Consider the following 27,813-nt stretch of genomic DNA (forward strand, 5'->3'; position numbering starts at 1 on the left):
CCCAGGTGTGCCCAGGTACCCCAGGTGTGCCCAGGTACCCCCAGGTGCCCCCCCCAGGTATTCCCAAGTACCCCCCAGGTGTGCCTAGGTACCCCCAGGTGCCCCCCCCAGGTGTGCCCAGGTACCCCAGATGTGCCCAGGTACCCCCAGGTGCCCCCCCCAGGTATTCCCAAGTACCCCCCAGGTGTGCCTAGATACCCCCAGGTGCCCCCCCCAGGTGTGCCCACGTGTGCCCAGGTACCCCAGGTGTGCCCAGGTGTGCCATACCCGGCCCCGGCAGGTGACCTCCTCGCCCTGCATCAGGCAGGTGCCCACGGCCACGTAGCCCTTGAGGCCCGACACCGTCTCCTCGGAGCGCAGCGACACCGTCTTCATGCAGGTGACGTGTTCCCACTCCTCCAGCGCGATCCTGCGGGCACAGCGGGCACAGGTGGGCACAGGTGGGCACAGGTGGGCACAGGTAATGCCCCAAGGACACGTCCCTTCATGCAGGTGACGTGTTCCCACTCCTCCAGCGCGATCCTGCGGGCACAGGGGCACAGGTGGGCATGGGGGCACAGGTGGGCACAGGTGGGCACAGGTGGGCACAGGTGGGCATGGGGGCACAGGTGGGCATGGGGGCACAGGTGGGCATGGGGGCACAGGTGGGCACAGGTGGGCATGGGGGCACAGGGGGGTACAGGTGGGCATGGGGGCACAGGTAATGCCCCAAGGACACGTCCCTTCATGCAGGTGACGTGTTCCCACTCCTCCAGCGCGATCCTGCGGGCACAGCGGGCACAGGTGGGCATGGGGGCACAGGTGGGCACAGGTGGGCATGGGGGCACAGGTGGGCACAGGTGGGCACAGGTGGGCACAGGTGGGCACAGGTGGGCACAGGTAATGCCCCAAGGACACGTCCCTTCATGCAGGTGACGTGTTCCCACTCCTCCAGCGCGATCCTGCGGGCACAGGTGGGCACAGGTGGGCATGGGGGCACAGGTGAGCTCAGGTGGGCACAGGTGGGCACAGGTAATGCCCCAAGGACACGTCCCTTCATGCAGGTGACGTGTGCCCGCTCCTCCAGAGCGATCCTGCGGGCACAGCGGGCACAGGTGGGCACAGGTGGGCATGGGGGCACAGGTGGGCAGGGGGGCACAAGTGGGCACAGGTAATGCCCTAAGGACATGTCCCTTCATGCAGGTGACGTGTGCCCACTCCTCCAGCGCGATCCTGCGGGCACAGGTGAGCACAGGTGGGCACAGGTGGGCACAGGTGGGCACAGGTGAGCACAGGTGGGCACAGGTGGGCATGGGGGCACAGGTGGGCACAGGTGAGCTGAGGTGGGCACAGGTGGGCATGGGGGGCTCAGGTGGGCATGGGGGGCACAGGTGATGCCCCAAGGACACGTCCCTTCATGCAGGTGACGTGTGCCCGCTCCTCCAGCGCGATCCTGGAGGGCACAGGTGGGCATGGGGGCACAGGTGGGCACAGGTGAGTACAGGTGGGCACAGGTGAGCTCAGGTGAGCTCAGGTGGGCACAGGTGGGCATGGTGGCACAGGTGGGCACAGGTAATGCTCCAAGGACACGTCCCTTCATGCAGGTGACGTGTTCCCACTCCTCCAGAGCGATCCTGCGGGCACAGGTGGGCACAGGTGGGCATGGGGGCACAGGTGGGCACAGGTGAGCTCAGATGGGCACAGGTAATGCCCCAAGGACACGTCCCTTCATGCAGGTGACGTGTTCCCACTCCTCCAGCGCGATCCTGCGGGCACAGCGGGCACAGGTGGGCATGGGGGCACAGGTGAGCTCAGGTGGGCACAGGTGGGCATGGGGGCACAGGTGGGCATGGGGGCACAGGTGAGCTCAGGTGGGCACAGGTGGGCACAGGTAATGCCCCAAGGACACGCCCCTTCATGCAGGTGACGTGTGCCCGCTCCTCCAGCGCGATCCTGCGGGCACAGGTGAGCTCAGATGGGCACAGGTAATGCCCTAAGGACACGCCCCTTCATGCAGGTGACGTGTGCCCACTCCTGCAGCGCGATCCTGCGGGCACAGCGGGCACAGGTAGCACAGGTGGGCATGGGGGCACAGGGGGCACAGGTGGGCACAGGTGAGCTCAGGTGGGCACAGGTGGGCATGGGGGCACAGGGGGGCACAGGTGGGCATGGGGGGCCCAGGTAATGCCCCAAGGACACGTCCCTTCATGCAGGTGACGTGTGCCCACTCCTCCAGCGCGATCCTGCGGGCACAGGTGGGCACAGGTGGGCACAGGTGGGCATGGGGGAACAGGTGAGCTCAGGTGGGCATGGGGGCACAGGTGGGCACAGGTAATGCCCTAAGGACACGCCCCTTCATGCAGGTGACGTGTTCCCACTCCTCCAGCGCGATCCTGCGGGCACAGGTGGGCACGGGGGGCACAGGTGGGCACAGGTGGGCATGGGGGCACAGGTGATGCCCCAAGGACACGTCCCTTCATGCAGGTGACGTGTTCCCACTCCTCCAGCGCGATCCTGCGGGCACAGCGGGCACATGTGGGCATGGGGGCACAGGTGGGCATGGGGGCACAGGTGAGCTCAGGTGGGCACAGGTGGGCACAGGTAATGCCCCAAGGACACGTCCCTTCATGCAGGTGACGTGTGCCCACTCCTCCAGCGCGATCCTGCGGGCACAGCGGGCACAGGTGGGCACAGGTGGGCATGGGGGCACAGGTGGGCATGGGGGGCACAGGTGGGCATGGGGGGCACAGGTGAGCTCAGGTGGGCATGGGGGGCTCAGGTGGGCATGGGGGGCACAGGTGATGCCCCAAGGACACATCCCTTCATGCAGGTGACGCGTGCCCGCTCCTCCAGCGCGATCCTGCGGGCAGAGGTGGGCACGGGGGGCACAGGTGGGCACAGGTGAGTACAGGTGGGCACAGGTGAGCTCAGGTGAGCTCAGGTGGGCACAGGTGGGCATGGGGGGCACAGGTGGGCACAGGTAATGCCCCAAGGACACGTCCCTTCATGCAGGTGACGTGTTCCCACTCCTCCAGCGCGATCCTGCGGGCACAGCGGGCACAGGTGGGCACAGGTGGGCATGGGGGCACAGGTGAGCTCAGGTGGGCACAGGTGGGCATGGGGGCACAGGTGGGCATGGGGGCACAGGTGAGCTCAGGTGGGCACAGGTAATGCCCCAAGGACACGCCCCTTCATGCAGGTGACGTGTGCCCACTCCTGCAGCGCGATCCTGCGGGCACAGCGGGCACAGGTAGCACAGGTGGGCATGGGGGCACAGGGGGCACAGGTGGGCACAGGTGAGCTCAGGTGGGCACAGGTGGGCATGGGGGCACAGGTAACGCCCCAAGGACACGTCCCTTCATGCAGGTGACGTGTGCCCACTCCTCCAGCGCGATCCTGCGGGCACAGGTGGGCACAGGTGGGCACAGGTGGGCATGGGGGAACAGGTGAGCTCAGGTGGGCATGGGGGCACAGGTGGGCACAGGTAATGCCCTAAGGACACGCCCCTTCATGCAGGTGACGTGTTCCCACTCCTCTAGCGCGATCCTGCGGGCACAGCGGGCACAGGTGGGCACAGGTGGGCACAGGTGGGCATGGGGGGCACAGGTGGGCATGGGGGGCACAGATGAGCTCAGGTGGGCATGGGAGGCTCAGGTGGGCATGGGGGGCACAGGTAATGCCCCAAGGACACGTCCCTTCATGCAGGTGACGTGTGCCCGCTCCTCCAGCGCGATCCTGGCGGGCACAGGTGGGCACGGGGGGCACAGGTGGGCACAGGTGGGCATGGGGGGCTCAGGTGGGCATGGGGGGCACAGGTGATGCCCCAAGGACACGTCCCTTCATGCAGGTGACGTGTGCCCGCTCCTCCAGCGCGATCCTGCGGGCACAGCGGGCACAGGTGGGCACAGGTGGGCACAGGTGGGCACAGGTGGGCTCAGGTGGGCACAGGTGGGCATGGGGGGCACAGGTGGCACAGGTGAGTACAGGGGGCATGGGGGCACACGTGGATACAGGTGAGCTCAGGTGGGCACAGGTGGGCATGGGGGCACAGGGGGGCACAGGTGGGCACAGGTGGGCATGGGGGGCCCAGGTGCGCATGGGGGGCCCAGGTAATGCCCCAAGGACACGTCCCTTCATGCAGGTGACGTGTGCCCACTCCTCCAGAGCGATCTTGCGGGCACAGGTGGGCACAGGTGGGCACAGGTGGGCACAGGTGGGCATGGGGGCACAGGTGGGCACAGGTGAGCTCAGGTGAGCTCAGGTGGGCACAGGTGGGCATGGTGGCACAGGTGGGCACAGGTAATGCCCCAAGGACACGTCCCTTCATGCAGGTGACGCGTGCCCGCTCCTCCAGAGCGATCCTGCGGGCACAGGTGGGCATGGGGGGCATGGGGGGCACAGGTGGGCACAGGTGGCACAGGTGGGCACAGGTGAGTTCAGGTGGGCACAGGTGGGCACAGGTGTGGTTAGGGGGTTGGGGATTGGGTGTTCCCATGGCTATTTTGGGGTTCCCAGGGCTATTTTGGGGTTTCCAGGGCTATTTTGGGGTTCCCAGGGACATTTTGGGGTTCCCGGGGACATTTTGGGGTTCCCAGGGGTTATTTTGGGGTTCCTGGGGATATTTTTGGGTTCCTGAGACTATTTTGGGGTTTCCCAGGAGGATTTTGGGGTTCCCAGGGGGATTTTGGGGTTCCCAGGAGGATTTTGGGGTCCCACCTGGTGTTGGGAATGGCCTCCCAGCTGACCGGGGAGATGAGCTGGATGCTGAAGGCCTCCTGCTGGGGGGGCACGTAGCGCTCGTCTGGGGGCACAGGGGGGCACAGGGTCAGGGGGGCACACGGGGGGCACAGGGTCAGGGGGGCACACGGGGGGGCACATGGGGGGCACAGGGTCAGGGGGCACACAGGGGGCACAGGGTCAGGGGGGCACATGGGGGGGCAGCGGGTCGGGGGGGCACACGGGGGGGGCACAGGGTCAGGGGGGCACACGGGGGGCACACAGGGGGCACGTAGCACTCGTCTGGGGGCACAGGGAGGCACAGGGTCAGGGGGGGCACAGGGTCAGGGGGGCACACGGGGGGGCACAGGGTCAGGGGGGCACACGGGGGGGCACATGGGGGGCACAGGGTCAGGGGGCACATGGGGGGCACACGGGGGGGCACACGGGGGCACAGGGTCGGGGGGCACACGGGGGGGCACATGGGGGGCACAGGGTCAGGGGGGCACACGGGGGGGGCACAGGGTCAGGGGGGGCACACGGTCAGGGGGGCACACGGGGGGCACAGGGTCAGGGGGGCACACAGGGGGGCACATGGGGGGCACAGGGTCAGGGGGCACATGGGGGGCACACGGGGGGGCACACGGGGGCACAGGGTCGGGGGGCACACGGGGGGGCACATGGGGGGCACAGGGTCAGGGGGCACATGGGGGGCACACGGGGGGGCACACGGGGGCACAGGGTCGGGGGGCACACGGGGGGGCACATGGGGGGCACAGGGTCAGGGGGGCACACGGGGGGCACACGGGGGGCACAGGGGGGGCACAGGGTCGGGGGGCACAGGGGGGCACAGGGTCGGGGGGCATACAGGGGGGCAGTGGGTCAAGAGGGCACAGGGTCAGGGGGGCACACGGGGGCACAGGGTCGGGGGGGCACACGGGGGGGCACAGGGTCAGGGGGGCACACGGGGGCACAGGGTCAGGGGGGCACATGGGGGGGGCAGCGGGTCGGGGGGGCACACGGGGGGCACAGGGTCGGGGGGGCACATGGGGGGCACAGGGTCAGGGGGGCACACGGGGGGGCACAGGGTCAGGGGGGCACCGGGAATGGGGGGGGGACACGGGGGGGGACCTGGATAGGGGGGGCACCGGGGATGTGGGAACATGGGGGGGCACCAGGACGGGGGGGGCTGTGGGTTGGGTGGGGGGGACACCAGGAATGGGGGGGACACGGGGGGGCAGTGGGTCAGGGGGGCACCAGGAATGGGGGGGGCACACCAGGAATGGGGGGGCACTGAGATGGGGGGGGACACGGGAATGGGGGGGACACGGGGGGGGGGGCAGAGGGTCAGGAGGGCACCAGGACGGGGGGGGGAACCAGGAATGGGGGGCACCGGGAATGGGGGGACACGGGGGGGGGTGGGCAGCAGGTCGGGGGGCAGCAGGAATGGGGGGGACATGGGGGGGCACCAAGACAAGGGGGGGACATGGGAATGGGGGGGACACCGGGGGGGCAGAGGGTCAGGGGGGCACCTGGGAATGGGGGGGGACACGGGGGGGCACCAGGAATGGGGGGGCACCGGGGATGGGGGGGCACCTGGGAATGGGGGGGCACATGGGGAGGCAGAGGGTCAGGGGGGCACCGGGAATGGGGGGGGACACGGGAATGGGGGGCACCGGGAATGGGGTGACATGGGGGGGGGGGGGACATGGGGATGGGGGGGGGCAGCGGGTCAGGGGGGCACACGGGGGGGCAGTGGGTCATGGGGGGCAGCGGGAATGGGGGGGGGGACACGGGAATGGGGGGCACCAGGAATGGGGTGACATGGGGGGGGGGTGGGCAGCGGGTCAGGGGGGCAGCAGGAATGGGGGGGGACATGGGGGGGGCACCAAGACAAGGGGGGGACATGGGAATGGGGGGGACACCGGGGGGGCAGAGGGTCAGGGGGGGCACTGGGAATGGGGGGGCACCTGGGAATGGGGGGCACCGGGAATGGGGTGACATGGGGGGGGGGACGGACATGGGAATGGGGGGGGGCAGCGGGAATGGGGGGGGACACAGGGGGGGCAGCAGGTCAGGGGGTGCACATGGGTGGGGGGCAGCGGGTTGGGGGGGCACCAGGATGGGGGGGGGGGGACATGGGAATGGGGGGCACATGGAGGGGCAGCGGGTCAGGGGGGACACGGGGGGGGGCAGTGGGTCGGGGGGGAGGCACCGGGAATGGGGGGGACACGGGGGGGCAGAGGGTCAGGGGGGCACCGGGAATGGGGGGACATGGGGGGGGGGTGGGCAGTGGGTCAGGGGGGCAGCAGGAATGGGGGGGGACATGGGGGGGGGGCACCAAGACAAGGGGGGATCATGGGAATGGGGGGGACACTGGGGGGGCACCGGGCCAGGGGGGGGCACTGGGAATGGGGGGGCACCTGGGAATGGGGGGGACACCGGGAATGGGGGGGACACCGGGAATGGGGGGCACCGGGAATGGGGTGACATGGGGGGGGGACGGACATGGGAATGGGGGGGGGGCAGCGGGAATGGGGGGGGCACCAGGATGGGGGGGGGACATGGGGGGCACATGGGGGGCAGCGGGGGTTGGGGGGACACGGGGATGGGGGGGGACACGGGAATGGGGGGCACATGGGGGGGCAGCGGGTCGGGGGGGGCACCGGGAATGGGGGGGACACGGGGGGATCAGCGGGTCAGGGGGGCACACCAGGAATGGGGGGGGGACACGGGAATGGGGGGTGACACCAGGAATGGGGGGACACGAGGGGGGGGGGGTGGGCAGCGGGTCAGGGGGGCAGCAGGAATGGGGGGGGACATGGGGGGGGCACCAGGACAAGGGGGGGATCACGGGAATGGGGGGGACACCGGGGGGGCAGTGGGTCAGGGGGGCACCTGGGAATGGGGGGGGACACGGGGGGGCACCTGGAATGGGGGGGCACCGGGGATGGGGGGGCACCTGGGAATGGGGGGGCACATGGGGGGGGGCAGAGGGTCAGGGGGGCACCGGGAATGGGGGGGGACACGGGAATGGGGGCACCGGGAATGGGGTGACATGGGGGGGGGGGGGACATGGGGATGGGGGGGGGCAGCGGGTCAGGGGGGCACACGGGGGGGCAGTGGGTCATGGGGGGCAGCGGGAATGGGGGGGGGGACACGGGAATGGGGGGCACCAGGAATGGGGTGACATGGGGGGGGGTGGGCAGTGGGTCAGGGGGGCAGCAGGAATGGGGGGGGACATGGGGGGGGGCACCAAGACAAGGGGGGGACATGGGAATGGGGGGGACACCGGGGGGGCAGAGGGTCAGGGGGGGCACTGGGAATGGGGGGGCACCTGGGAATGGGGGGGACACCGGGAATGGGGGGGACACCGGGAATGGGGGGCACCGGGAATGGGGTGACATGGGGGGGGGACGGACATGGGAATGGGGGGGGGGCAGCGGGAATGGGGGGGGCACCAGGATGGGGGGGGGGACATGGGGGGCACATGGGGGGCAGCGGGGGTTGGGGGGACACGGGGATGGGGGGGGGACACGGGAATGGGGGGCACATGGGGGGGCAGCGGGTCGGGGGGGGCACCGGGAATGGGGGGGACGACACGGGGGGCACCAGGAATGGGGAGGCACCGGGGATGGGGGGGGCACCTGGGAATGGGCAGACACCGGGGGGGCAGAGGGTCAGGGGGGCACCTGGGAATGGGGGGGGACACAGGGGGGCACCTGGAATGGGGGGGCACCGGGGATGGGGGGGCACCTGGGAATGGGGGGGCACATGGGGGGGGCAGAGGGTCAGGGGGGCACCGGGAATGGGGGGGGACACGGGAATGGGGGGCACCGGGAATGGGGTGACATGGGGGGGGGGGACATGGGGATGGGGGGGGCAGCGGGTCAGGGGGGCACACGGGGGGGCAGTGGGTCATGGGGGGCAGCGGGAATGGGGGGGGGGACACGGGAATGGGGGGCACCAGGAATGGGGTGACATGGGGGGGGGGTGGGCTGTGGGTCAGGGGGGCAGCAGGAATGGGGGGGGACATGGGGGGGGCACCAAGACAAGGGGGGGACATGGGGGGGGGTGGGACACCGGGGGGGGCAGTGGGTCAGGGGGGGCACTGGGAATGGGGGGGCACCTGGGAATGGGGGGACACCGGGAATGAGGGGGGGGACACGGGGGGCACCTGGGAATGGGGGGGGGCAGCGGGTTGGGGGGGGCACAGGGGGGCAGTGGGTCAGGGGGGCACCAGGAATGGGGGGGGGGCACGGGGGGGGGCAGCGGGAATTGGGGGGCACCTGGGAATGGGGGGGACACAGGGGGGGCAGCAGGTCAGGGGGTGCACATGGGTGGGGGGCAGCGGGTTTGGGGGGCACCAGGATGGGGGGGGGACATGGGGGGCACATGGGGGGCAGCGGGGGTCGGGGGGACACGGGGATGGGGGGAGGACCTGGGAATGGGGGGCACATGGGGGGGCAGCGGGTCGGGGGGGGCACGGGGGGGGCAGTGGGTCGGGGGGGGCACCGGGAATGGGGGGGACACGGGGGGGCAGAGGGTCAGGGGGGCACACCAGGAATGGGGGGGGGACACGGGAATGGGGGGTGACACCAGGAATGGGGGACACGAGGGGGGGGGTGGGCAGCGGGTCAGGGGGGCAGCAGGAATGGGGGGGGACATGGGGGGGGGCACCAGGACAAGGGGGGGATCACGGGAATGGGGGGGATCATGGGGGGGCAGTGGGTCAGGGGGGCACCTGGGAATGGGGGGGGACACGGGGGGGCACCTGGAATGGGGGGGCACCGGGGATGGGGGGGCACCTGGGAATGGGGGGGGACACGGGGGGGCACCTGGAATGGGGGGGCACCGGGGATGGGGGGGCACCTGGGAATGGGGGGGCACCTGGGAATGGGGGGGGACACGGGGGGGCACCAGGAATGGGGGGGCACCGGGGATGGGGGGCACCTGGGAATGGGGGGCACATGGGGGGGGCAGAGGGTCAGGGGGGCACCGGGAATGGGGGGGGACACGGGAATGGGGGCACTGGGAATGGGGTGACATGGGGGGGGGGGGACATGGGGATGGGGGGGGGCAGCGGGTCAGGGGGGCACACGGGGGGGCAGTGGGTCATGGGGGGCAGCAGGAATGGGGGGGGACATGGGGGGGGCACCAAGACAAGGGAGGGACATGGGGGGGGGTGGGACACCGGGGGGGGCAGTGGGTCAGGGGGGGCACTGGGAATGGGGGGACACCGGGAAGGGGGGGGGGCACAGGGGGGGCAGCAGGTCAGGGGGTGCACATGGGTGGGGGGCAGCGGGTTGGGGGGGCACCAGGATGGGGGGGGGGACATGGGGGGAACATGGGGGGCAGCGGGGGTCGGGGGGACACGGGGATGGGGGGAGGGCATGGGAATGGGGTGCACATGGGGGGCAGCGGGTCAGGGAAGGGCACGGGGGGGGGGCAGTGGGTCAGGGGGGGCACCGGGAATGAGGGGGGGGGATGCGGGGGGCACCAGGAATGGGGAGGCACCGGGGATGGGGGGGGCACCTGGGAGTGGGGGGACATGGGGTGGGGGCAGAGGGTCAGGGGGGCACCGGGAATGGGGGGGGACACGGGGGGCACCTGGGAATGGGGGGGCAGCGGGTTGGGGGGGGGCACAGGGGGGCAGCGGGTCAGGGGGGCACCAGGAATGGGGGGGACACGGAGGGGGGGGCAGTGGGTCGGGGGGGCACACGAGGGGGGCAGCGGGAATTGGGGGGCACCGGGAATGGGGGGGGACACGGGGGGGGCAGCAGGTCGGGGGGGGCACCAGGAATGGGGGGGCAGCTGGGAATGGGGGGGACACAGGGGGGGCAGTGGGTCAGGGGGGGCACCGGGAATGGGGGAGGGACACGGGGGGCACCTGGGAATGGGGGGGTCACTGGGAATGGGGGGGGCACTGGGAATGGGGGGGGGCACCTGGGAATGGGGGGGTCACTGGGAATGGGGGGGGCACTGGGAATGGGGGGGGGCACCTGGGAATGGGGGGGTCACTGGGAATGGGGGGAGGGCACCTGGGAATGGGGGGGTCACTGGGAATGGGGGGGGGGCACCTGGGAATGGGGGGGGCACTGGGAATGGGGGGGGGACACCTGGGAATGGGGGGTGACATGGGGACTGGGGGATACTGGGATTGGAGGGGACAGGGACTGGGGGCACTGGGAATGGGGGGGGGGGACACGGGGGGGGCAATGGGTCAGGGGGGCACCGGGAATGGGGGGGACACGGGGATGGGGGGTGACATGGGGACTGGGGGATACTGGGATTGGAGGGGACAGGGACTGGGGGCACTGGGAATGGGGGTGGGGACAGTGGGTGAGGGGGGGGACACGGGGATGGGGGGGGGGGGTACCAGGGTGGGGGGGGGGGGGACGCGGGGACTGGGGGATACTGGGATTGGAGGGGTCAGGGACTGGGGGCACTGGGAATGGGGGGGGGCACTGGGATTGGGGGGGACACACCTGGGGGGGGGGACACAGAAGTTTGGGGGGGAGGGGGACACGGGAGAAGCTGGGGGGGGGATACAGAAGGATTTGGGGGGGGGGGTGTCCCAAGGGACACAGAGGGATTTGGGGGGACACAGAGAGGTCTGGGGGTGTCCTGGGGGGCACAGAGGGGTCTGGGGGTGTCCCAAGGGACACAGAGGGATTTGGGGGGACCTGGGGGGCACAGAGGGGTCTGGGGGTGTCCCGGGGTACACAAAGAGATTTGGGGGGACATGAGGGATTTGGGGGTACACAGAGGGGTCTGGGGGTGTCCCAAGGGACACAGAGGGGTCTGGGGGTGTCCTGGGGGGTCTGGGGGTGTCCCCGGGGTACACAGAGGGATTTGGGGGTACGCAGAAGGGTCTGGGGGTGTCCCGGGGGTGTCCCAGGGGATCTGGGGGTGTCCTGGGTTACACAAAGGGATTTGGGGGTTCACAGAGGGATCTGGGGGACACAGAGGGATTTGGGGGTACACAGAGGGATTTGGGGGGGCACAGAGGGATTTGGGGGTACACAGAGGGATTTGGGGGTGTCCAGGGTTACACAGAGGGATCTAGGGGTACACAGAGGGATTTGGGGGTACACATTTGGGGGTGTCCCCGGGGTACAGAGGGATCTGGGGGTTCACAGAGGGATTTGGGGGTACACATTTGGGGGGGTCCCCGGGGTACACAGAGGGATTTGGGGGTGTCCGGGGGTACACAGAGGGGTCTGGGGGTGTCTCCGGGGTCCACAGAGGGATCTGGGGGTCCACAGAGGGATTTGGGGGTACACAGAGGGGTCTGGGGGTGTCCGGGGTTCACAGAGGGATTTGGGGGTACACAGAGGGATTTGGGGGTACACAGAGGGGTGTGAGGGTACACAGAGGATTTGGGGGGGCACAGAGGGATTTGGGGGGGCACAGAGGGATTTGGGGGTGCCCCCGGGGTGCACAGAGGGATTTGGGGTACACATTTGGGGGTGCCCCCGGGGTGCACAGAGGGATTTGGGGTGCAGATTTGGGGGTGTCCGGGGGTGCACAGAGGGATTTGGGGTACACATTGGGGGTGTCCCCGGGGTTCACAGAGGGATTTGGGGTTCACAGAAGGATTTGGGGGTACACAGAGGGATTTGGGGGGGCACAGAGGGATTTGGGGTTCACAGAGGGGTCTGGGGGTACACAGAGGGATTTGGGGGTGTCCGGGGTACACAGAGGGATTTGGGGGTGTCCCCGGGGTTCACAGAGGGGTCTGGGGGTTCACAGAGGGATTTGGGGGTTCACAGAGGGATTTGGGGGTGCACAGAGGGATTTGGGGGTGTCCGGGGTTCACAGAGGGGTCTGGGGGTGCACAGAGGGATTTGGGGTTCACAGAGGGATTTGGGGTTCACATTTGGGGGTGTCCCCGGGGTTCACAGAGGGATTTGGGGTTCACATTTGGGGGTGTCCCGGGGGTACACAGAGGGATTTGGGGGTTCACAGAGGGGTCTGGGGGTACACAGAGGGATTTGGGGGTTCACAGAGGGGTCTGGGGGTACACAGAGGGATTTGGGGTTCACAGAGGGATTTGGGGTACACAGAGGGATTTGGGGGTTCACAGAGGGGTCTGGGGGTTCACAGAGGGATTTGGGGGTTCACAGAGGGGTCTGGGGGTGCACAGAGGGATTTGGGGTTCACAGAGGGATTTGGGGTACACATTTGGGGGTGTCCCCGGGGTTCACAGAGGGATTTGGGGTGCACAGAGGGATTTGGGGTACACATTTGGGGGTTCACAGAGGGATTTGGGGGTCACAGAGGGATTTGGGGGTTCACAGAGGGGTCTGGGGGTTCACAGAGGGATTTGGGGTACACATTTGGGGGTGTCCCCGGGGTTCACAGAGGGATTTGGGGTTCACAGAGGGATTTGGGGTACACATTTGGGGGTGCCCCCGGGGTGCACAGAAGGATTTGGGGGTTCACAGAGGGATTTGGGGTTCACAGAGGGATTTGGGGTTCACAGAAGGATTTGGGGTACACATTTGGGGGTGCCCCCGGGGTGCACAGAGGGATTTGGGGTGCAGATTTGGGGGTGTCCCCGGGGTTCACAGAGGGATTTGGGGTGCACAGAGGGATTTGGGGTTCACAGAAGGATTTGGGGTACACATTTGGGGGTGCCCCCGGGGTGCACAGAGGGATTTGGGGGTTCACAGAGGGATTTGGGGTACACAGAGGGATTTGGGGGTTCACAGAGGGATTTGGGGTGCACAGAGGGATTTGGGGTGCAGATTTGGGGGTGCCCCCGGGGTGCACAGAGGGATTTGGGGTGCAGATTTGGGGGTGCCCCCGGGGTTCACAGAGGAATTTGGGGGGACACAGAGGGATTTGGGGTTCACAGAGGGATTTGGGGTTCACAGAGGGATTTGGGGTGCAGATTTGGGGGTGCCCCCGGGGTGCACAGAGGGATTTGGGGGTTCACAGAGGGATTTGGGGTTCACAGAGGGATTTGGGGTGCACATTTGGGGGTGCCCCCGGGGTGCACAGAAGGATTTGGGGTGCAGATTTGGGGGTGCCCCTGGGGTTCACAGAGGGATTTGGGGTACACATTTGGGGGTGCCCCCGGGGTGCACAGAAGGATTTGGGGTACACATTTGGGGGTGCCCCCGGGGTACACAGAGGGATTTGGGGTACACAGAGGGATTTGGGGGTTCACAGAGGGATTTGGGGGTTCACAGAAGGATTTGGGGTGCACAGAGGGATTTGGGGTGCACATTTGGGGGTGCCCCCGGGGTGCCCGTGCCCCCCTCACCGCGCTCGATGCTCTCGAACTCCTTCTCCTCGCCCGTCATGCGGGGGATGCGCGTGCAGGGGTGGGGGGAGCTCGTGGCCACCGCGTACACCTGGGGGGGAGGGGCGCACACGGGATTGGGGGGGGGGGGGGACAGCACAGAGACCCCCCCAGGACACCCCAACATCCCCTGGGAACCCCAACATCCCCAGGACCCCCCCCAGGACACCCCAACATCCCCTGGGAACCCCCCAGGGACCCCAACATCCACTGGGAACCTCCCAGGACACCCCAACATCCCCTGGGAACCCCCCAGGGACCCCAACATCCACTGGGAACCCCAACATCCCCAGGACACCCCAACATCCCCTGGGAACCCCCCAGGAACCCCAACATCCACTGGGAACCTCCCAGGACCCCCAACATCCCCTGGGAACCCCAACATCCCCAGAACCCCCCCCAGGACACCCCAACATCCCCTGGGACCCCCCCAGGACCCCCCAACATCCCCTGGGACCCCCAGGACCCCCCCAGGACCCCCAATATCCCCTGGGACCCCCCCAGGACCCCCCAGGACCCCCAATATCCCCTGGGACCCCCCCAGGACCCCCCAAGGACCCCCAACATCCCCTGGGACCCCCCCAGGGACCCCAATATCCCCTGGGACCCCCCCCCCCAGGACCCCCCCAGGACCCCCCCAGGACCCCCAACATCCCCCAGGACCCCCAACATCCCCTGGGAACCCCCAGGACCCCCCAACATCCCCTGGGACCCCCCCAGGACCCCCCAATATCCCCTGGGACCCCCCCCAGGACCCCCCAACATCCCCTGGGACCTCCCCAGGACCCCCCCCAGGACTCCCCAAATAACCCCTGAGACCCCCCCACGCCCCCCCCCCCCAGACCCTGGGACCCCCCCCCCCCCCCACCGGATCTGCCCCTCCCCCAACATCCCCTGGGACCCCCTTGGAGCCCCCTCCCCAGATCCCACCCAGTGAGGAAGAGGAGGAGGAAAGAGGAGGAAGAGGAAGAATGGAAAGGAGGAAGAAGAAGGAGAAAGAGGAAGTGAAGGGAGAAAAGAGGGGGAAAAAGTAAGAAAAAGTCAAAAAAAAAGGAAAAAAGAAAGGGAAGACAAAGAAAAGGGAAAATGATGAAGGAGGAAGAAAGAGGAGCAGAAGAAGAGCAAGGAAGAGGAAGAGAGGGAGGAAAAAAGGAGAAGAAAGAAGAGGAGAAAGGAAAGAGGAGGAAGGAGGAAGAGGAAGAAAGAGGAGGAAGGAAAAAGAAAATCGGAAGAAAAGGAGGAAAAACAGGAGGGGGAGGAGGAAAGGGGGAGGAGGAGGAGGAAGGAGAGAGGAAGAGGAGAAGGAGAAAGAGGAGGAAGAGGAGAAGGAGAAAGAGGAGAAGAGGAAGAAGAGAAACAAAAGGGAGGAGGAAGAGGAGGAAGGAGGAAGAGGAGGAAAGAGAGAAGGAAGAGAAGGAAGAGGAGGAAAACAAAAATGAAAAGGAAGGAAGGAGGAAGAATTGAAAGGAGGAGGAGGAAGGAGCAGAGGAAGAAGAGGAGGAGGAAGAAAGGAGAAGGAAGAAGAGGAGGAAGGAGAAAGAGGAGGAAGAAGAGAAAGGAGGAAAAGAAGAGAAAATCAGGAGAAAAGGAGGAAAAACAGGAGGGGGAGGGGGAGGGGGAGGAGGAAGGAGAAGGAGGAAGGAGGAAAAGGAGAAGAGGAAGAAGAGAAACAAAAGGGAGGAGGAAGAGGAGGAAGAGGAGGAAGAGGAGGAAACGGAGAAGGAAGAGGAGAAGGAGGAGGAAAACAAAAAGGAAGAGGAAGGAAGGAGGAAGAATTGAAAGGAGGAAGAGGAGGAGGAAGGAGGAAGGAGGAAGAGGAGGAGGAGGAAGCGAGGGGGGAAGGAGAAGGGAAAAGCAAGGGAGAAAAAAGGTGGAAAAAGGGAAAAGGAAGAGAAGGAGGAAAAGGAAAAAGGAGCAGAGGAAGAAGAGGAAGAAGAGGAGGAGGAGCAGGAAAAAAGGAGAAGGAAGAAGAGGAGGAAGAAGGAAGAGGAGGAGGAAGGAGCAGAGGAAGAAAAGGAAAAAGAGGAGGAAGGAGGAAGAGGAGGAAAGAGGAGGAAGGAAAAACAAAATCAGAAGGAGGAAAAACAGGAGGGGGAGGGGGAAAGGGGGAGGAGGAGGAAGGAGAGGAAGAAGAGAAGGAGAAAGGAGGAGGAAGAAGGAGGAAAAGGAGAAGGAGGAAGAAGAGAAACAAAAGGGAGGAGAGTGAGGAGGAAGAAAAGGAGGAAGAGGAGGAAACAGAAAAGGAAAAGGAGGAAGAGAAGGAGAAGAAAAAGGAAGAAGGAAGGAGGAAGAATTGAAAGGAGGAGGAGGAAGGAGCAGAGGAAGAAAAGGAGGAGGAGGAGGAGGAAAAAAGGAGAAGGAAGAAGAGGAGGAAGAAGAGGAAGGAGGAGGAAAAAAAAGAAAATCAGGAGAAAAGGAGGAAAAACAGGAGGGGGAGGGGGAGGAGGAAGGAGGAAGAGGAAGGAGGAAAAGGAGAAGAGGAAGGAGAGAAACAAAAGGGAGGAGGAAGAGGAGGAAGAGGAGGAAGAGGAGGAAGAGGAGGAAGAGGAGGAAACGGAGAAGGAAGAGGAGAAGGAGGAGGAAAACAAAAAGGAAGAGGAAGGAAGGAGGAAGAATTGAAAGGAGGAAGAGGAGGAGGAAGGAGGAAGGAGGAAGAGGAGGAGGAGGAAGGAGGAAGAGGAGGAGGAGGAAGCGAGGGGGGAAGGAGAAGGGAAAAGCAAGGGAGAAAAAAGGTGGGAAAAGGGAAAAGGAAGAGAAGGAGGAAAAGGAAAAAGGAGCAGAGGAAGAAGAGGAGGAGGAGGAAAAAAGGAGAAGGAAGAAGAGGAGAAGGAAGGAGGAAGGAAAAAGAAAATCGGAAGAAAAGGAGGAAAAACAGGACGGGGAGGAGGAAAGGGGGAGGAGGAGGAGGAAGGAGGAGAGGAAGAGGAGAAGGAGAAAGGAGGAAGAGGAAGGAGGAAAAGGAGAAGAGGGAGGTGTTCCCAGGTGTGCCCAGGTAGGTTCTGGGTGTGCCCAGGTGTGCCCCAGGTGTGCCCAGGTGTCCCCCAGGTGTGCCCAGGTGTGCCCCAGGTGTGCCCCAGGTGTGCCCCAGGTGTGTCCCAGGTGTGCCCAGGTGCCCCCAGGAGTGCCCACCTTGGACTCCACGTGGTAGGCCACGTAGTGGGCGGTGCAGCGCAGGGGGATCTTCCGCACCGGCCAGGGCGCGTCGTACGACAGGTAGGCGGGCAGCACGCTGATCCTCAGCTCTCCCTGACCCCAAAACAGCCCAAAATCACCCCAAAAATGAGTCAGGCTCGTTGTAGGACAGGTATGGGGGCAGCACGCTGATCCTCAGCTCTCCCTGACCCCAAAACAGCCCCAAATCACCCCAAAATCACCCCAAAAATGGGTCAGGATCGTTGTAGGACAGGTATGGGGGCAGCACGCTGATCCTCAGCTCTCCCTGACCCCAAAACAGCCCCAAATCACCCCAAAAATGAGTCAGGCTCGTTGTAGGACAGGTATGGGGGCAGCACGCTGATCCTCAGCTCTCCCTGACCCCAAAACAGCCCAAAATCACCCCAAAAATGAGTCAGGCTCGTTGTAGGACAGGTATGGGGGCAGCACGCTGATCCTCAGCTCTCCCTGACCCCAAAACAGCCCCAAATCACCCCAAAAATGAGTCAGGCTCGTTGTAGGACAGGTATGGGGGCAGCACGCTGATCCTCAGCTCTCCCTGACCCCAAAACAGCCCCAAATCACCCCAAAAATGAGTCAGGCTCGTTGTAGGACAGGTATGGGGGCAGCACGCTGATCCTCAGCTCTCCCTGACCCCAAAACAGCCCCAAATCACCCCAAAAATGAGTCAGGCTCGTTGTAGGACAGGTATGGGGGCAGCACGCTGATCCTCAGCTCTCCCTGACCCCAAAACAGCCCAAAATCACCCCAAAATGGGTCAGCATCGTTGTAGGACAGGTATGGGGGCAGCACGCTGATCCTCAGCTCTCCCTGATCCCAAAACAGCCCCAAATTACCCCAAAAATGAGTCAGGATCGTTGTAGGACAGGTATGGGAGCAGCACGCTGATCCTCAGCTCTCCCTGACCCCAAAACAGCCCCAAATTACCCCAGAAATGAGTCAGGGACCCCCCCAAAAGCCGCCTGAGACTCAGCTCACCCAGGGACAGCCCAAAATGTCCCAAAATTACCCCAAAATGGGTCAGCATCGTTGTAGGACAGGTATGGGGGCAGCACGCTGATCCTCAGCTCTCCCTGACCCCAAAACAGCCCAAAATCACCCCAAAATTACCCCAAAATGGGTCAGGATCGTTGTAGGACAGGTATGGGGGCAGCACGCTGATCCTCAGCTCTCCCTGACCCCAAAACAGCCCAAAATTACCCCAAAAATGAGTCAGGGACTCCCAAAAACCCCCTGAGCCTCAGCTCTGCCCGAAACACCCCAAAAAACCCCCAAAATGTCCCAAAATTACCCCAAAATGGGTCAGGGACCCCCCCAAAATCCCCTGAGGATCAGCGCCTCGTGAAACATCCAAAAATTCCCCCCAAATGTCCCAAAATTCCCCCCAAATCCCCCAAAATTACCCCAAAACACAGCAAAATGTCCCAAAATTATCCCTAAACAGCCCAAAATGACCCCAAAATGGGTCAGGGACCCCCAACAACTCCCTGAGACTCAGTTCACTCTGAAATCCCCCAAAATGTCCCCAAAAATTACCCCAAAATCCCCCAAAATGACCCCAAAATGGGTCAGGATCGTTGTAGGACAGGTATGGGGGCAGCACGCTGATCCTCAGCTCTCCCTGACCCCAAAACAGCCCAAAATTACCCCAAAATGACCCCAAAATGGGTCAGGATCGTTGTAGGACAGGTATGGGGGCAGCACGCTGATCCTCAGCTCTCCCTGACCCCAAAACAGCCCCAAATTACCCCAAAATCACCCCAAAATGGGTCAGGATCGTTGTAGGACAGGTATGGGGGCAGCACGCTGATCCTCAGCTCTCCCTGACCCCAAAACAGCCCAAAATCACCCCAAAAATGAGTCAGGATCATTGTAGGACAGGTATGGGGGCAGCACGCTGATCCTCAGCTCTCCCTGACCCCAAAACAGCCCCAAATTACCCCAGAAATGAGTCAGGGACCCCCCCAAAAGCCGCCTGAGACTCAGCTCACCCAGGGACAGCCCAAAATGTCCCAAAATTACCCCAAAATGGGTCAGCATCGTTGTAGGACAGGTATGGGGGCAGCACGCTGATCCTCAGCTCTCCCTGACCCCAAAACAGCCCCAAATCACCCCAAAATCACCCCAAAAATGAGTCAGGCTCGTTGTAGGACAGGTATGGGGGCAGCACGCTGATCCTCAGCTCTCCCTGACCCCAAAACAGCCCAAAATTACCCCAAAAATGAGTCAGGGACTCCCAAAAACCCCCTGAGCCTCAGCTCTGCCCGAAACACCCCAAAAAACCCCCAAAATGTCCCAAAATTACCCCAAAATGGGTCAGGGACCCCCCCAAAATCCCCTGAGGATCAGCGCCTCGTGAAACATCCAAAAATTCCCCCCAAATGTCCCAAAATTCCCCCCAAATCCCCCAAAATTACCCCAAAACACAGCAAAATGTCCCAAAATTATCCCTAAACAGCCCAAAATGACCCCAAAATGGGTCAGGGACCCCCAACAACTCCCTGAGACTCAGTTCACTCTGAAATCCCCCAAAATGTCCCCAAAAATTACCCCAAAATCCCCCAAAATGACCCCAAAATGGGTCAGGATCGTTGCAGGACAGGTATGGGGGCAGCATGCTGATCCTCAGCTCTCCCTGACCCCAAAACAGCCCAAAATTACCCCAAAATGACCCCAAAATGGGTCAGGATCGTTGTAGGACAGGTATGGGGGCAGCACGCTGATCCTCAGCTCTCCCTGACCCCAAAACAGCCCCAAATTACCCCAAAATGACCCCAAAATGGGTCAGGATCGTTGTAGGACAGGTATGGGGGCAGCACGCTGATCCTCAGCTCTCCCTGACCCCAAAACAGCCCCAAATTACCCCAAAATCACCCCAAAATGGGTCAGGATCGTTGTAGGACAGGTATGGGGGCAGCACGCTGATCCTCAGCTCTCCCTGACCCCAAAACAGCCCAAAATCACCCCAAAATGGGTCAGGCTCGTTGTAGGACAGGTATGGGGGCAGCACGCTGATCCTCAGCTCTCCCTGACCCCAAAACAGCCCCAAATCACCCCAAAATCACCCCAAAAATGAGTCAGGCTCGTTGTAGGACAGGTATGGGGGCAGCACGCTGATCCTCAGCTCTCCCTGACCCCAAAACAGCCCCAAATTACCCCAAAATCACCCCAAAATGGGTCAGGATCGTTGTAGGACAGGTATGGGGGCAGCACGCTGATCCTCAGCTCTCCCTGACCCCAAAACAGCCCAAAATCACCCCAAAATCACCCCAAAATGGGTCAGGATCATTGTAGGACAGGTATGGGGGCAGCACGCTGATCCTCAGCTCTCCCTGACCCCAAAACAGCCCAAAATCACCCCAAAATGGGTCAGGATCGTTGTAGGACAGGTATGGGGGCAGCACGCTGATCCTCAGCTCCCCCTGACCCCAAAACAGCCCAAAATTACCCCAAAAATGAGTCAGGGACTCCCAAAAACCCCCTGAGCCTCAGCTCTGCCCGAAACACCCCAAAAAACCCCCAAAATTACCCCAAAATGGGTCAGGGACCCCCCCAAAATCCCCTGAGGATCAGCGCCTCGTGAAACATCCAAAAATTCCCCCCAAATGTCCCAAAATTCCCCCCAAATCCCCCAAAATTACCCCAAAACACAGCAAAATGTCCCAAAATTATCCCTAAACAGCCCAAAATGACCCCAAAATGGGTCAGGGACCCCCAACAACTCCCTGAGACTCAGTTCACTCTGAAATCCCCCAAAATGTCCCCAAAAATTACCCCAAAATCCCCCAAAATGACCCCAAAATGGGTCAGGATCGTTGCAGGACAGGTATGGGGGCAGCACGCTGATCCTCAGCTCTCCCTGACCCCAAAACAGCCCCAAATCACCCCAAAATCACCCCAAAAATGAGTCAGGATCGTTGTAGGACAGGTATGGGGGCAGCACGCTGATCCTCAGCTCTCCCTGACCCCAAAACAGCCCAAAATTACCCCAAAATGACCCCAAAATGGGTCAGGCTCGTTGTAGGACAGGTATGGGGGCAGCACGCTGATCCTCAGCTCTCCCTGACCCCAAAACAGCCCCAAATTACCCCAAAATGACCCCAAAATGGGTCAGGATCGTTGTAGGACAGGTATGGGGGCAGCACGCTGATCCTCAGCTCCCCCTGACCCCAAAACAGCCCAAAATTACCCCAAAATGACCCCAAAATGGGTCAGGATCGTTGTAGGACAGGTATGGGGGCAGCACGCTGATCCTCAGCTCTCCCTGACCCCAAAACAGCCCAAAATCACCCCAAAATCACCCCAAAATGGGTCAGGATCATTGTAGGACAGGTATGGGGGCAGCACGCTGATCCTCAGCTCTCCCTGACCCCAAAACAGCCCAAAATCACCCCAAAATGGGTCAGGATCGTTGTAGGACAGGTATGGGGGCAGCACGCTGATCCTCAGCTCCCCCTGACCCCAAAACAGCCCAAAATTACCCCAAAAATGAGTCAGGGACTCCCAAAAACCCCCTGAGCCTCAGCTCTGCCCGAAACACCCCAAAAAACCCCCAAAATTACCCCAAAATGGGTCAGGGACCCCCCCAAAATCCCCTGAGGATCAGCGCCTCGTGAAACATCCAAAAATTCCCCCCAAATGTCCCAAAATTCCCCCCAAATCCCCCAAAATTACCCCAAAACACAGCAAAATGTCCCAAAATTATCCCTAAACAGCCCAAAATGACCCCAAAATGGGTCAGGGACCCCCAACAACTCCCTGAGACTCAGTTCACTCTGAAATCCCCCAAAATGTCCCCAAAAATTACCCCAAAATCCCCCAAAATGACCCCAAAATGGGTCAGGATCGTTGCAGGACAGGTATGGGGGCAGCACGCTGATCCTCAGCTCTCCCTGACCCCAAAACAGCCCCAAATCACCCCAAAATCACCCCAAAAATGAGTCAGGATCGTTGTAGGACAGGTATGGGGGCAGCACGCTGATCCTCAGCTCTCCCTGACCCCAAAACAGCCCAAAATTACCCCAAAATTACCCCAAAATGGGTCAGGCTCGTTGTAGGACAGGTATGGGGGCAGCACGCTGATCCTCAGCTCTCCCTGACCCCAAAACAGCCCCAAATTACCCCAAAATGACCCCAAAATGGGTCAGGATCGTTGTAGGACAGGTATGGGGGCAGCACGCTGATCCTCAGCTCCCCCTGACCCCAAAACAGCCCAAAATTACCCCAAAATGACCCCAAAATGGGTCAGGATCGTTGTAGGACAGGTATGGGGGCAGCACGCTGATCCTCAGCTCTCCCTGACCCCAAAACAGCCCAAAATCACCCCAAAAATGAGTCAGGGACCCCCCCAAAAGCCCCCTGAGACTCAGCTCACCCAGGGACAGCCCAAAATGTCCCAAAATTACCCCAAAATGGGTCAGGATCGTTGTAGGACAGGTATGGGGGCAGCACGCTGATCCTCAGCTCTCCCTGACCCCAAAACAGCCCAAAATCACCCCAAAATCACCCCAAAATGGGTCAGGATCGTTGTAGGACAGGTATGGGAGCAGCACGCTGATCCTCAGCTCTCCCTGACCCCAAAACAGCCCAAAATCACCCCAAAAATGAGTCAGGGACCCCCAAAAATCCCCTGAGCCTCAGCTCTGCCCGAAACACCCCAAAAAACCCCCAAAATGTCCCAAAATTACCCCAAAATGGGTCAGGGACCCCCAAAAACCCCCTGAGCCTCAGCTCTGCCCGAAACACCCCAAAATGTCCCAAAATGACCCCAAAAGTGGGTCAGGGACCCCCAAAATCATCCCAAAAATGGGTCAAGGACCCCAAAAATGGGTCAGGGCCCTCCCAGGTGTGCCCAGGTGCCCCCAGGTGTGCCCAGGTGTGCCCAGGTGCTCTCACCTGGCAGTTGAAGAACAGGAAGCCCTTGGGGCAGTTCAGGTGTGCCCAGGTGCCCCCCCAGGTGTGCCCAGCTGTGCCCAGGTGCACCCCAGGTGCCCCCCAGGTGTGCCCAGGTGTGCCCACCTGGCGGTTGAAGTACAGGAAGCCCTTGGGGCAGTTCAGGTGCCCCCAGGTGCCCCCAGGTGTGCCCAGGTGCCCCCCAGGTGTGCCCAGGTGCCCCCCAGGTGCCCCCCAGGTGTGCCCAGGTGCGCTCACCTGGCGGTTGAAGTACAGGAAGCCCTTGGGGCAGTTCAGGTGCCCCCAGGTGCCCCCAGGTGTGCCCAGGTGCCCCCCAGGTGTGCCCAGCTGTGCCCAGGTGCCCCCCAGGTGTGCCCAGGTGTGCCCACCCGGCGGTTGAAGTACAGGAAGCCCTTGGGGGAGTTCAGATGTGCCCAGGTGTGCCCAGCTGTGCCCAGGTGCCCCCCAGGTGTGCCCAGCTGTGCCCAGGTGCCCCCCCAGGTGTGCCCCAGGTGTGCCCACCTGGCGGTTGAAGTACAGGAAGCCCTTGGGGCAGTTCAGGTGCCCCCAGGTGCCCCCAGGTGTGCCCAGGTGCCCCCCAGCTGTGCCCAGGTGCCCCCAGGTGTGCCCAGGTGCCCCCCAGGTGTGCCCAGCTGTGCCCAGGTGCCCCCAGGTGTGCCCAGGTGTGCCTACCTGGCGGTTGAAGTACAGGAAGCCCTTGGGGCAGTTGACGTTGTGGAAGGGTGCGAAGGACTCCACGGGGCCGTCGATGCCCATCGGGTGCAGCCGCAGCGCCCCCCGGCCCGTCAGCAGCACCCAGTGCGGGGAGGGGCCGCAGATGAACACCTGGCACAGGTGAGGCACAGGTGAGGGACGGGTGAGGGGCACCCAGGACAGGGGCACCCAGAGATCCCTGGGAATGGGGCACCCACAGACCCCCAGGACAGGGGCACCCAGCGCCCCCCGGCCCGTCAGCAGCACCCAGTGCGGGGAGGGGTCACAGATGAACACCTGGCACAGGTGAGGGACAGGTGAGGGGCACCCAAGAATGGGGCACCCAGAGATCCCCGGGAATGGGGCACCCAGAGACCCCCAGAATGGGGCACCCACAGACCCCGTCAGCAGCACCCAGTGCGGGGAGGGGTCACAGATGAACACCTGGCACAGGTGAGGGACAGGTGAGGGGCACCCAGGAATGGGGCACCCAGAGATCCCCGGGAATGGGGCACCCAGAGACCCCCAGAATGGGGCACCCACAGACCCCGTCAGCAGCACCCAGTGCGGGGAGGGGTCACAGATGAACACCTGGCACAGGTGAGGGACAGGTGAGGGGCACCTGGGGGCACCCAGGACTGGGGCACCCAGAGACCCCCGGGAATGGGGCACCCACAGACCCCCAGGACAGGGGCACCCAGCGCCCCCCGGCCCGTCAGCAGCACCCAGTGCGGGGAGGGGTCACAGATGAACACCTGGCACAGGTGAGGGACAGGTGAGGGGCACCCAGGACAGGGGCACCCAGAGACCCCGGGAATGGGGCACCCAGAGACCCCCGGAATGGGGCACCCAGAGACCCCTAGGACAGGGGCACCCAGAGACCCCCGGGAATGGGGACAGGGGCACCCAGAGACCCCGTCAGCAGCACCCAGTGCGGGGAGGGGCCGCAGATGAACACCTGGCACAGGTGAGGGACAGGTGAGGGGCACCTGGGGGCACCCAGGACTGGGGACAGGGGCACCCAGAGACCCCCGGGAATGGGGCACCCAGCGCCCCCCGGGAATGGGGCACCCAGGGCCCCCCGACCGGTGAGCAGCACCCAGTGCGGGGAGGGGCCGCAGGTGAACACCTGGCACAGGTGAGGGACAGGTGAGGGACAGGTGAGGGGCACCTGGGGGCACCCAGGACAGGGGCACCCAGAGACCCCCAGGACAGGGACACCCAGAGACCCCGTCAGCAGCACCCAGTGCGGGGAGGGGCCGCAGGTGAACACCTGGCACAGGTGAGGGACAGGTGAGGGGCACCCAAGAATGGGGACAGGGGCACCCAGGCGTGGGGACAGGTAAGGGACAGGTGAGGGGCACCCAGGAACGGGGACAGGGGCACCCAGAGACCCCATGAGCAGCACCCAGTGCGGGGAGGGGCCGCAGGTGAACACCTGGGACAGGTGAGGGACAGGTGAGGGGCACCCAGAGACCCCTGGGAATGGGGACAGGGGCACCCAGAGACCCCCGGGAATGGGGCACCCAGAGACCCCATGAGCAGCACCCAGTGCGGGGAGGGGCCGCAGGTGAACACCTGGGACAGGTGAGGACACCTGGGGACACCTGGGGACCCTCAGGAATTGGGGAGAAGGGGGGGATGGGCAACAATTCAAGACCCCCCAGGACCCCCCCTGGACTTGGGGTGTCCCCCAGTGCTCCCCCCCCCCAAATTGGGGCACCCCCTCCTCCCCTAGTGCCCCCCTCCCCCAAATTGGGGCACCCCCAGCTCCCCCCCACCCCAAATTGGGGCACCCCCTCCTCCCCTAGTGCCCCCCCAGTGCCAGAGCTCCCCCCCCACAGATTTGGGGTCCCCCTCCCCACGTATTTGGGGTCCCCCTCTGTCCAGACTCGGGGTCCCCCCCTGCCCAGGTTTGGGGTCCCTCCCCCCAGATTTAGGGTCCCCCTCCCTGCCCAGATTCAGGGTCCCCCCCCTGCCCAGATTTGGGGTCCCCCCTGCCCAGATTCGGGGTCCCCCCTCCCCCCAGATTCGGGGTCCCTCCTGCCCAGATTTGGGGTCCCCCTTGGCCAGATTCAGGGTCCCCCTCCCCCCAGATTTAGGGTCCTCCCTGCCCAGCTTTGGGGTCCCACCACATATTTGAGGTCCCCCCTCTCTCCTGCCCAGACTCAGGGTCCCCCTCCCCCCAGACTCGGGGTCCCCCCCTGCCCAGATTTGGGGTGCCCCCTCCTCCCTCCAGACTCAGAGCCCCCCTCCCCCCAGACTCGGGGTCCCCCCTTCCCCCCAGATTTGAGGTCCCCCCTGCCCCCCAGATTCAGGGTCCCCTCCCCCCAGATTTAGGGTCCTCCCTGCCCAGCTTTGGGGTCCCACCACAGATTTGAGGTCCCCCCTCCCCCCAGACTCGGAGCCCCCCTCCCCCCAGATTTGGGGTTCCCCCCTGCCCAGTTTTGGGGTCCCCCCTTCCCCACAGATTCAGGGTCCCCTCCCCACAGACTCGCGGTCCCCCTCCCCCCAGATTTGGGGTCCCCTCCCCCCAGATTTGGGGTCCCCTCCTGCCCAGATTTGGGGTCCCCCCTTCCACACAGATTCAAGGTCCCCCTCCCCCCAGATTTAGGGTCCCCCCTGCCCAGATTTGGGGTCCCCCTCCCCCCAGATCCCCCAGATTTGGGGTCCCCCCTCCCTGCCCAGATTCAGGGGTTCCCTCCTCCCAGACTCGGGGTCCCCCCTCCCCCCAGATTCGGGGTCCCCCCTGCCCAGATTTGGGGTCCCCTCCCCACAGATTTGGGGTCACCCTCCCCCCAGACTCGGGGTCCCCCCTCCCCCCAGATTTAGGGTCCCCCCTCCCTGCCCAGATTCAGGGGTCCCCTCCCCCCAGATTCAGGGTCCCCCCAGCCCAGATTTAGGGTCCCCCTTCCCCCCAGATTCGGGGTCCCCCCTGCCCAGATTTGGGGTCCCCTCCCCCCAGATTCGGGGTCCCTCCTGCCCAGATTTGGGGTCCCCCCATCCCCCCAGATTTAGGGTCCCCTCCCCCCAGATTTGGGGTCCCCCCTGCCCAGATTTGGGGTCCCCCTGCCCCCAGACTCGGGGTCCCCCCTGCCCAGTTTTGGGGTCCCCTCCTCCCAGTTTTGGGGTCCCCCCTCCCCCCAGACTCGGGGTCCCCCCCTTCCCCCCAGATTTAGGGTCCCCTCCCCCCAGATTCGGGGTCCCCCCTGCCCAGATTTGGGGTCCCCCCTTCCCCCAGATTCGGGGTCCCCTCCCCCCAGACTCGGGGTCCCCCCTGCCCAGATTTGGGGTCCCCCCTTCCCCCAGATTCGGGGTCCCCTCTCCCCCCAGACTCGGGGTCCCCCCTGCCCAGATTTGGGGTGCCCCCTCCTCCCTCCAGACTCGGAGCCCCCCTTCCCCCCAGATTCGGGGTCCCCCCTGCCCAGTTTTGGGGTCCCCTCCCCCCAGATTTGAGGTCCCCCTTCCCCCCAGACTCGGGGTCCCCCCTGCCCAGTTTTGGGGTCCCCTCCCCCCAGATTTGGGGTCCCCCCTCCCTGCCCAGATTCAGGGGTCCCCTCCCCCCAGATTCAGGGTCCCCCCTGCCCAGATTTAGGGTCCCCCTTCCCCCCAGATTCGGGGTCCCCTCCCCCAGATTCGGGGTCCCCCTCCCCCCAGACTCGGGGCCCCCCTTCCCCCCAGACTCGGGGTCCCCCCTGCCCAGTTTTGGGGTGCCCCCTCACCCCGGAGTAGCCGTAGATGTCCTGGAAGGGCCGGAACCGGGCGACGCGGCCCCGGGGCCCCCCCGGCTCCTCGGGGGTCCCACCCGCGGCGCCCCCGGGGGTCCCTCCCGGGGCTCCCCCCCCCGGCCCCTCCGGCTTCTTCCGCGACGGCTTCGGCTTCTTCTCGCGGAAATTGATGCCGTGGGGCACCTGGGGGGACACGGGCACGGCCAAGGGGGGTGAGGGGGGTCCCCAAAAATGGGGGGGGGGGGGGTCCCCAAAAATGGGGTTTGGGGGTGCGGGACCCCCCACCCGGAGCCCTCC

At 64.6% G+C, this 27,813-nt stretch overlaps 1 protein-coding gene across 1 annotated transcript in view; it reads right to left on the reverse strand.

The window, feature by feature from the left end:
* Window positions 1–27,813, reverse strand: part of CPSF1 (cleavage and polyadenylation specific factor 1) — a 124,350-nt gene that overhangs the window by 24,730 nt on the left and 71,807 nt on the right. Inside the window, exons 24-29 of the mRNA XM_068999090.1 lie at window positions 27,511–27,699; window positions 23,768–23,920; window positions 17,138–17,254; window positions 13,970–14,060; window positions 4,696–4,780; window positions 268–409 (exon numbers count right to left, since the gene is read on the reverse strand). Coding sequence (XP_068855191.1) covers window positions 268–409; window positions 4,696–4,780; window positions 13,970–14,060; window positions 17,138–17,254; window positions 23,768–23,920; window positions 27,511–27,699 — 777 coding nt within the window. The remainder of the gene's footprint in view (window positions 1–267; window positions 410–4,695; window positions 4,781–13,969; window positions 14,061–17,137; window positions 17,255–23,767; window positions 23,921–27,510; window positions 27,700–27,813) is intronic.

The sequence above is a fragment of the Aphelocoma coerulescens genome, unplaced genomic scaffold (genome assembly GCF_041296385.1).
Source record: "Aphelocoma coerulescens isolate FSJ_1873_10779 unplaced genomic scaffold, UR_Acoe_1.0 HiC_scaffold_221, whole genome shotgun sequence".
NCBI classification, from domain to species: domain Eukaryota; kingdom Metazoa; phylum Chordata; class Aves; order Passeriformes; family Corvidae; genus Aphelocoma; species Aphelocoma coerulescens.